The sequence below is a fragment of the Crocuta crocuta genome, unplaced genomic scaffold (genome assembly GCF_008692635.1).
Source record: "Crocuta crocuta isolate KB4526 unplaced genomic scaffold, BGI_CrCroc_1.0 scaffold1015, whole genome shotgun sequence".
Taxonomy (NCBI): Eukaryota; Metazoa; Chordata; class Mammalia; order Carnivora; family Hyaenidae; genus Crocuta; species Crocuta crocuta.
Genome location: NW_027532631.1, coordinates 327395 through 337237, shown reverse-complemented (window position 1 = coordinate 337237; position 9843 = coordinate 327395). Strand labels below are relative to the sequence as shown.

Genomic DNA, 9843 nt, shown 5'->3' with positions numbered 1-9843 from the left:
CACCTTAGTCATATTGAATCTTCCAATCTATGAACATGGGATGCCTTTTGATTTATTTAGGTGTTCTTTAGTTTCTTTCAGCAGTGTATTCTATTTTTAACTTTACAAGTCTCTCTCTTCCTTGGTTAAATTTTTTCCTCAGTATTTTATTATTTTGGATACTACTATAAATTGTTTCCTTAATTTCCTATTATATGGATTGTTGCTTTGTGGTGTGCAGAAATACAACTGATTTTTGTATATTGATTTTGAACACTCCAGCTTTCCTGAATTTCTTTATTATCTCTAATAGCTTTGGGGAACTTGTTTGGGATTTTATATTCTTTATATTCTTTTACTTTCAAACTACTTTTGTCTTTGGATCTAAAGTGAGTCATCTGCAGATAGTTATTTTTCTTTTATCCATTCTGCCAATTGCTGTCTTTCAATTGGAGAGTTTCCTTATATTTACATTTAATATAATTGATAAAGAATTCTGCCATTTTGCTATTTGTTTTCTATATGTCATATATTTTTTTGTTCCTCAGTGCCTCCATTACTGCCTTCTTTTTTATTAGAAAGACATTTCCTCAATGGTTGCCCTGGAAATTACAATTAACATATTAATTTATGACAATCTAATTGAAATCAATAGCAACTTAGTTTCAGCCATATACACATTCTTATCTAGCTCCACTCCCATCCTTTTATGTTATTATTAAAAATCACATCTTTATACATATGTGTCTATCAACTTCGATTAACAAATATTGCTTTATGTAGTTGCCTTTTAAATCCTATAGGGATAAAAAGAGGAGCTACAAACTGAAAATTAATACATTCATATTGATTTTTATATTAAGCTATGGAGTTATCTTTCTGCTATTCTTTATTTCTTTGTATGGATTCAAGACACTGTCAAGTATCCTTTCATTTTTTTTTTAATTCAAATCCCAGTTAGTTAACAAATAAGTGTTCTTTCATGTTAGCCCGAAAGCCTCACCTTAGCAATTCCTGTAAGGCAGACCTACTAGTAAAATTACTCTAGGTTTTGTTTACCTGGGAATATCAATTTCTCTTTCATTTTAAGAGGATAATTCTGCCAATACAGATTTCTTACTTGGTAGTTTTGTTCTTTTTTTTTTTTTTCCCTATCAGCATATTAGACTATGTCATCCTACTACCTTCTGGCCTCCGTGGTTTCTAATGAAAAACTGCCTCTCAATCTTATTAAGAATCCCTTGTATGGGGCGCCTGGGTGGCTCAGTCGATTAAGCGTCTGACTTCAGCTCAGGTGATGATCTCGCAGTTCGGGGTTCAAGCCCCGCATCAGTCTCTGTGCTGACAGCTCAGAGCCTGGAGCCTGCTTTGGATTCTCTTTCTCTCTCTCTCTCTCTCTGTCCCTCCCTCACTCATGCTGTCTCTCTCAAATAAACATTAAAAATTTTTTTTAAAGAATCCCTTGTATGTAATGAGTCACTTCTCTCGTGTTTTCCAGATTCTCTTTGCCGTTGGCTTCCAACACTTTGATTATAGTATGTCTCAATGTCAATCTCCTTGAGATGTTCCTGCTTGGAGTCCTTTGAGACTCTTAAGTGTGTAGATTCATGCTTTTCATTAAAGTTTGGAAGGTATTGACCATTATTCCTCCATGTATATTTTCTGCTCCTTTCTCTCATCTTGTACTGAGACTCCTATTTGAGTATATTAATAATGTTTTAAGGTGCTCCATGGGTCTCTTAGGCTCTGTTTAATGTTCTTCATTGTTTTTATTCTCTGCTCCTCAGACAGCAATCTCGATCAATTTTCTTTTATTTTCTCAAATCTGCTACTGAACCTCTCTGCTGAATTTTTCATTTCAGTTATTGTACTTCTCATTATGGAATCCCTATTTGGTTCCTTTTTATAATTTATCTCTTCATTGATATTCTGTTTGACATCCTCTGACATTCTCATGGTTTTCTTTAGTTCTTTGTACATAGTTTACATAGTTTCCTTTTAGCTTTTTGAGGATATTTTATTTATTTTTTATTTTTTATTTTTTTTTTACAAATAGTTTATTGTCAAATTAGTTTCCACATAACACTCAGTGCTCATCCCCACAAGTGTCCTTTGAGGATATTTTAAACAGGTGATTAAAAGTCTTTGTCTAGTAAGTCTAATGTCTGGGTTTCCTCCAGGAATGTTTTTATTAATTCCTTTTTCCTGTTTATGGCCCCAAATTTGTTTCTTTGAATGCCTTTTTTGTTGTTAAAACTGGACATTTTGAATATTATAATGTGGTAACTGTGGAAATCAGATTCTACCCCCTCCCCAGGGTTTATTGTTGCTGCTCGATTTATCTAATTTTGTGTGTTTAATAACTTTAAGCTACTTCTTGAACTAATTTTACATGATCTTTCTTTGTTATGTGTAGCCACTGAGATTTCTGTCCTGTTAGCTTAGTGGACATTGAGTGACTCAACAGAGATTTCCTTAAATGTGAGATTGTGATATTTTTCCTTAAGCATTTGCCTGATTGCTATAAAGTTTTGATTAGTTTTTACAGTTCCAATAAAAGATGATTTTGACAGTTTTTGCCAGATTATTTGCTGCTTTTGTGGAAAACATGACGTTTCCTACTCTGCCATTTTTGTTGATATCACCGTCTTTATTCAACTTTTTAGTCAATATCTTTTTCTTCTATTCAGATTGGATCATTTCTTTTAATCTATCGTCAATTTTACTCTTTCCTCTGTCATCTCCATTCTGCTATCAAGTGCATCCAGTGAGTCTTGTATTTTTCAGTTCTAAAGTTTGCACTTGCTTCTTTCGGTCTTGCATTTGTTTGCTGAGACTTTCTATTTAAACATTTGTTGCAGGAGATATTTGTGATTTTTAAAAACATTTTTATAATAGTTGCTTTAAAGCTTTTATCAGATCATTCCTACATCACTGTTATCTCAGTGTTGACATCTGCTGATCACTGTTTTCCATGCAAGTTGACACTTGTGGTTCTTCACATGCCAAGTGATTCTGAATATTTTTTAAGTGATACACTGGATCTTGTTTATAGTCTACAGAGAATGTTGCTTTTGTTTTCGTAGGCCATCTGCCTAATTAAGTTCCGGTTGAAATTTCCACAGTGGGCTGTGGTTCCAATGTCAGTTCAGTTTTCAGAGCCTTTCTAATATTTCCTGCATGTTTGCCACCCAGTGGTTAGTATGGGACCTGTGTGGTGTCTACCAGTTCATCCAGTTTTCATTTATGCTAATTAGGATCAGGTCCATGCACACATGGCTCACAAGTGGGCCCAGAAATGTAGAGACAACATTATGACGTTGGCTTTAACACACTCCTACCTTTCTGTAAGCTCCTGGAGACTACCCCTTTTGGTCTTCCTGACAGAAATTTGGGACTCTAGTTATTCCCCTTTCGTGCTCTTCCACAATTGGGACTCAGTATACACAAAATATCTAGTAAGCAGGCTTCCATTCTTAAGCCAAAATCATCATCACCATCGTCATCCTCATCATTAGCAGCAAGAGTTCTCCTAACTAATGGAATAAACTGTGATCACAGCAATTGTCAGGATTGGTATCCCAGAGCAAGATACCGGAAATCTAACACTGAGCGATCCCCCAGAAAAATGGCTGGCTCTCAACCCACTCACCCTAAAATGAAGCCTCCTGTTGACAAGCTAAGGCCACAGATAATGAGCTATCTCTCATGTTGTGCTGCCTCATTATTAAAAGAGGATGAAAATAAAGATTTAAAAATATAAATCATAAAATGTTTATAGAGTATAATAAAAAATAAGAAACAGAAAAAACTGGAAAAAAAACAGAAGAAAATTTAACACTTCAATATTATATCAATAAAGTAAGAATAGAAATAGAAATATCCACTAAATAAGGAAAAATCTCTTAGAAGTTAAAAATATTAAATTGCTAAAATGAAAGGGTTGGAAAATAAAATCGCAAATATACCTGAGAAATTAGAACAATGAAAAAAGAGACAGAAAATAGGAGTCAAAAGAGTTCTTTTGACAATAGAGGAAACTTAATATCTGACTAATAGGAGCTCTAGAAAGAGAAAGGGAAAACAGGGGAAGGCATTATCAAAGAACAGAGAAAAGGATATGACACATCTGTCCTATTAACCTATGGGGCGAGAGAGGAAGTCATAGGAGAGGAGGCTGTTAAGGTATCTCCTTATGTTGGGGCTGCAAGCCCATGAGAGAGGAGGCACATTGGGTAAATGAAGGTGAGCAGTAGCCATGAATGGAAGGACTCTTGCTTTGGTTCCCAAAACCAGCACGAGACCAGGAAGTCTCCTTTCCCTACAGCATAAGTTCGTTTACTTCATCTTCCCAATACTTCAATGGTATCTAGAGTCAAACTGGAGAGAAAGGAAACTAACTGAAAGAATGAGAAATTATCCCCCAAAGACCAATTTACATTTGAAGAAAATTTAAATTGTGGGATGGGATTGAATTATAAATATTTTCTCCTCCCAGGAACTGGGTGCATAGGGATTGCTCTATCTGGGGAGACACTTGATGTTGTGGAATTTTCTGTGACACAAGTGTTGTCAGACTGACAGTGTCTAGCAGTTTGAATCATAGAATATCCACACTCTGGATATATCACAGAAAATTCCACAACATCAAGAATACAGAAGTTCCTAAAAGCTATCAGAGAAAACAAAACAAAAAAAAGTCACCTGTAAAAGAACAAGCATCACATTGGTAAAGGACTCAAACACATACCCTTCTTAGAAAGAGTGAACCAAGAAAGATGACACGAAATCCAGACAACAATGGATCTAACCAAGGAGAATAATGAAAAAAAGTCCCAGGATGGGCCCTGACTAAGGTAGGATGATGGAGGGCTTCACTCCCTAAAATAGAGATTCCAAAGATTTTTATATAACTTCTAACAATCTGGAACTCAGTGAGGTGATAAAGGCAGAAAAATTAGGAGAGAGAAGCCACTCAAAAATTCCATGAAAAAGCCAAAGGCTATACAAGAAAGGCAACAGAATCATACTACTTTGCACCGCTTGGTTGTACATGGAAGAATCGTTACGTAATCATAATAAATAGACCCTTTATTTTATTCTCTTAGAGTCCACTAGTAGAGAAAGCACAGAAAATGCAATTATGGTTTCAACACAGAACACAAATATGTGCAAGTGTGAAAATATAAAGGTTTATGGTAAAAACTACAAGTAACAGTAGGGAGCCAAAATATATTGTCTATTGTCTGTTGTTGACAGAATAAAGGGACAAACTTTACGATTAGAAAAGTAACCAACAGAAGAGCAAGCGAGCTAAATCCTCCCTGTGAGCACAAGATAACTTAATAAGAATAGATAATGTCTACTAGTAATACATCAAGAAAGAGTATGAAAAGTATATTATTTAGAGATATGGAAACAAACATCAATACCAAAAACAAAATAGGAGAAAGTGGTTCCTTCTGAGGAGGGAGACTAAGTTCTTCTGTACCATGTGATATTTTTATGCATTTGCATCTATTACTTTAATGAAAAATTTTAAAGTTTCTTGATTAATATTTCTGTATGATTTTATATTCCACAGCTACGTGAAAGGTCCAATGAAGTGTCCCTCATTCCCATTTCCTCTCTGCTGAGGTGACTGACGTGTTTCCTTCCAGATATTTATTTGATGTATTTACAAGCAAGTGCGCTGGTATGTTTGTGTGCATACTTCTCTTCCATATCTTTATACACATGGTGGCAGGCTCTCCATACTATTCTTCTACCTTATCTTTTTTTTTGACAATATATATAACAGATATTTCTGTATTAATATTGACTTTCCTCATATTCTTTAATGGCTTCATATTATTCCATTATTTCGATGCATCATAATTTATTTAATTGGTTCCGTACTTACATCTATTTTTTCCAATTCTTTGCTATTTCAAACAATGCTATAATAATACATTGACAAATATGAGAAAAAAATGTAAGACTGTCTGCTTCTGTCTCCCAATTAGATAATGAACTTGGCTTCCATCTCTGTATTCTCAGCGTGTACCATGGTGCTTGGCATATAGCACACACTGTACTGAGATTTGCTAATTCAGGTTGAATTGAATTTAACTGAGGAAACTAACCTATACAAACACTTAAATAAGATACTGTAAGTCTGAAACCAAGTGTATGGCACAGCAAGGACAAGAAATCTATAATACTTTGCATACTCAGTCTTTGTCTTACAATTCACAAGAGGAAGGAATGTAGTAACTCATTTTAGAATATCTTCAGGAAAGGGCTTTTATGGTGTCATTGCAATGAACAGTTTAAATGATCCTAGCATTCTAGATCCCTAAAATCCCAGGTGCTAAAGAGATTCTTACATCTTACAGAGATGTTAATGGGTATAAGTAGACTTACAGAATTATTGTCTTCCTAGTGAGAGAAATAAAGTTAAACAATCAATTCCCTGGAATGAAAATTAACCCACCAATACATACACACACGCTTGTCATACTTACTCGGAGCTCTTTTGGGCCTGTATGGATTGAAAGCAAGTGTAGAGTACCCGGCCAGTCTAAAAACAAAAGCAAAAACAAACAAACAAACAAAAACCGGAGGAGAAAGAAAGAAAGATCACACAGAGAAGGACTAATATTGAAACAGGTATAGCAATTTAGTAGATTCAGACCTAAAACTTATATCCTTACATAAGCATAGGTATCCAGAGGCCCTCTGGAGGTGGAACGTTAAAAGGCATTCCGAAGGCGGAATATGCCATCAATCAATTTCTGTACAGGATCGTGTACTCAGTCAACACGAGACGGCCACAATCCAACGTGCGTTCATGTGACAGCAGACAAGTACTTATAAACATGAGAACCAAGAAACCGAGAACTAGAGCATTCAAACTGCTTTGTTGGAAGCTGACAAGCATATTCAACCATTTATAATGAGAATAAATTTATGACGACAAAGCCAAAATTACTTCATATGAAGTATAAAGTTCAAGATACTTTAATGTTTCTGGAAAAGAGTGATTTTATGAAGAATATTCATTATTAACATAGATTTTGACAATGCAACTAATATACTAAAGGACAGAACACATTTGATAGTCTTGGCAAAGTTCATTCCCACAATATTAAGTAGCAACTTTCTTTTTGTTTGAACTGATACATGGTCAAGCCTACGGGCTTAAAATTTGAAAAGAAACACTCTAAACAGACACTAGCGAGACTAGCCACTGACTGAGCTGCTTCTCGGAGCTTCTCTGCATTTGGCACATGCATACACATCATAATAGTCGTCATAGACCGCTGTCGAGGTTAGAGCACATTTATGTACAACACCTCACAAGCAGGCACCGTACAACAGGTAATAAATGGCAGCACTTGCTACTATTATTAGCCATCGAAATGTTTGCAGAATCCGGCCCCTTTTCATTACCTCTGCTCCAACCACCGTGGTCAAACCTCCATCACCTCTTGCCTCAACTACTGCAGTATCTTCCTAACTGGTCTCACGGGTGTCATGGACTCCACACTCCCTCCCTCCCCGGGCACCCGCTCCCACCCACCGGCCAGTCTACTAGCCACACAGTAGCCAGAGAGATCCCGTTATAACACAAAGTCACCCCCTAGTGGCTTCCCAACTCAGAGTCAAATCACAGGCCTCTTAAGATGTGGCCCCATTATCTTTCAGACCTCACTGCAGGATGACCAAATGAGTTACTGTCCAAACCAGGACACTTCTAAGTATAGGAAAGGAGTGAACGAAATAGGATTGTGGGGTAAAACTGGGACATACGGTCATGGTCTTCCTCACTCTGCTGCCGTCACACTGACTTCCTTGGTGCCCCCTGAACATGCCGCACTCACCTCAGGGTCTTTGCACTGGCTATTTCCTCTGCCTGGAACGCTCTTCCCCCAAGAAATCCACAAGACTTGCTCCCTCACTTTCTTCAGGTCCTGACTCAATGACCCTTCTCATTGAAACCTTCCCTGGCCACCCTATTAAAATTGCAAAAAGATTTTTCTCTATTCTGTGTGTGTGTTTCTACACACACGTTCACACACACACACACACACACACACACACACACACACAATACCTTTGTGTTTTTGTCTTCTATGAAACAGGAAAAAATAAGTCCTACAAAGCCTTGATCCATCATCTGGTACATAGCTTGTGTGCGAACATCTGCAAAGAAACAAAAATAAAAATCTGCTGTCAATAAGCTGTATCTCATAAAAATGAAGATTTAAAGATAATGGAAGCACACAGCCCTAGCAGGATTCAGATCCCATAGACGGAACAGAGGTGTAGCCTCAAGACAATACGAGTGTCACAGTGTAAACATTTCACTAGGTGAGCGAAGAGTACTCCCGGATTAAATAAGAGAAGGTAGATTAATGACTTTTCAATCAGCCCCCAAAACTTGATAATCTCTTCCTGGGGACTGAGAGAGAAAGGAAAGCCTGGGAAGAAGTCAAAGTCTCCTGGAATAATCCTTTTGATGGGCATCCTCTAGGGAAGTGAATGTATCTGACTTGACAATAAAGAATGGAAGTGTAGAACTATAATGGAGGAAATTCTTACAGGAATAATTTTCATGAAGAATACAAAAGATTAGGTACTGGCGTGCCTTGGGGGCTCAGTCAGTTAAGCATCCAACTTCAGTTCAGGTCATGATCTCATGGTTTGTGAGACTGAGCCCTGCGTCAGGTTGTGCGCTGATGGCTCAGAGCCTGCTTAGGACTCTCTCTGTCTGCCCCTTTCCTACATTGTCTCTCTCAAAATAAAGGTCCAAGCCAGCAGAAACTGCCACTATATTGTTCTGTACAGGTATCCTATAAATTTGTTGAATAATCATTTATGTAATAACCATTCTAAAATATGTTTAGAACACACTCTTATTAAGCCTACTGGAACTTAAACTAATTATATTACCTACCTTATCATAAAAAACATTAAAATTCTTCACACACACACACACACACACACACACACACCACTGTCACATCCTTCTCCCTACCTCTTAATGAAAAAACATTTTCACTCCTTCTTACTTGTCATTCTTGAATGCAGCTTGGATGATTTTTCCCACTAAACTTTAAATCATCACTCATTTTTTTCCAAGACTTGCTAACACAGGGCACCTGTTTTGACTTAATTTTTGAACAACCATTTGGAGATGACCTATACATCTTTGTATCTACAAATTCCTTAGGCTCTGGAATTCCACAACAATCCAGTCATTGTAAACACCAGATTAGTTGGGAGACGATTTCTTATTTTTCTTTAGTTTTCTTATAGTTTTGTGATCTCATTATTCTTGTCTTAATCCTTCCAATGCTGTCTGCCATTCAACTTTAAGTATTGACTCATGCTCTGTGCACACTGAGTTTTACGGAGAAGTGCTTTGGTATCTATCTTTGCTATTGTGCTGAGCATAAGACAGAATGCCTTATACATGATTTCACATACTGCTCTGATAACACGTTCCCCTTTTCTGCAGTGACGAAACTGTGGCACAGGGAAATTAAGAGATCTTTTCAACTAGTAAGTGACTGCAATGAGAGTCTAACAGACCTGTTCCGTAATGAAATCTGAAGCTGGTGTTCCAACTCTCCTGCTGAGGTAATTCTCTGACCTTTCGAGCTGAGGTTTAAAAACAAATTAACTCTTAAAAGCATCTTTGAACATAGCCTTTATTCCATTTTGTTATTTATTCCTTTTGCTTACCCAGTTAGGTATTATTTTTTTCAAGATAAGATCTCAGGGCTCTAATCTCCAAATTTATTTTGTGTTGAATTATTTTCATTTGGCTCCTTAATCATTTTCACTATTTGGAGCTGATTTTTTGTTCAGTTACGT

At 36.7% G+C, this 9843-nt stretch overlaps 1 protein-coding gene across 1 annotated transcript in view; it reads right to left on the bottom strand.

Annotated features, from left to right (window-relative positions):
• Positions 1 to 9843, bottom strand: part of BRCC3 (BRCA1/BRCA2-containing complex subunit 3) — a 48654-nt gene that overhangs the window by 25509 nt on the left and 13302 nt on the right. Inside the window, exons 5-6 of the mRNA XM_077780666.1 lie at positions 8078 to 8166; positions 6486 to 6541 (exon numbers count right to left, since the gene is read on the bottom strand). Of these exons, the coding sequence (XP_077636792.1) occupies positions 6486 to 6541; positions 8078 to 8166 (145 nt within the window). The remainder of the gene's footprint in view (positions 1 to 6485; positions 6542 to 8077; positions 8167 to 9843) is intronic.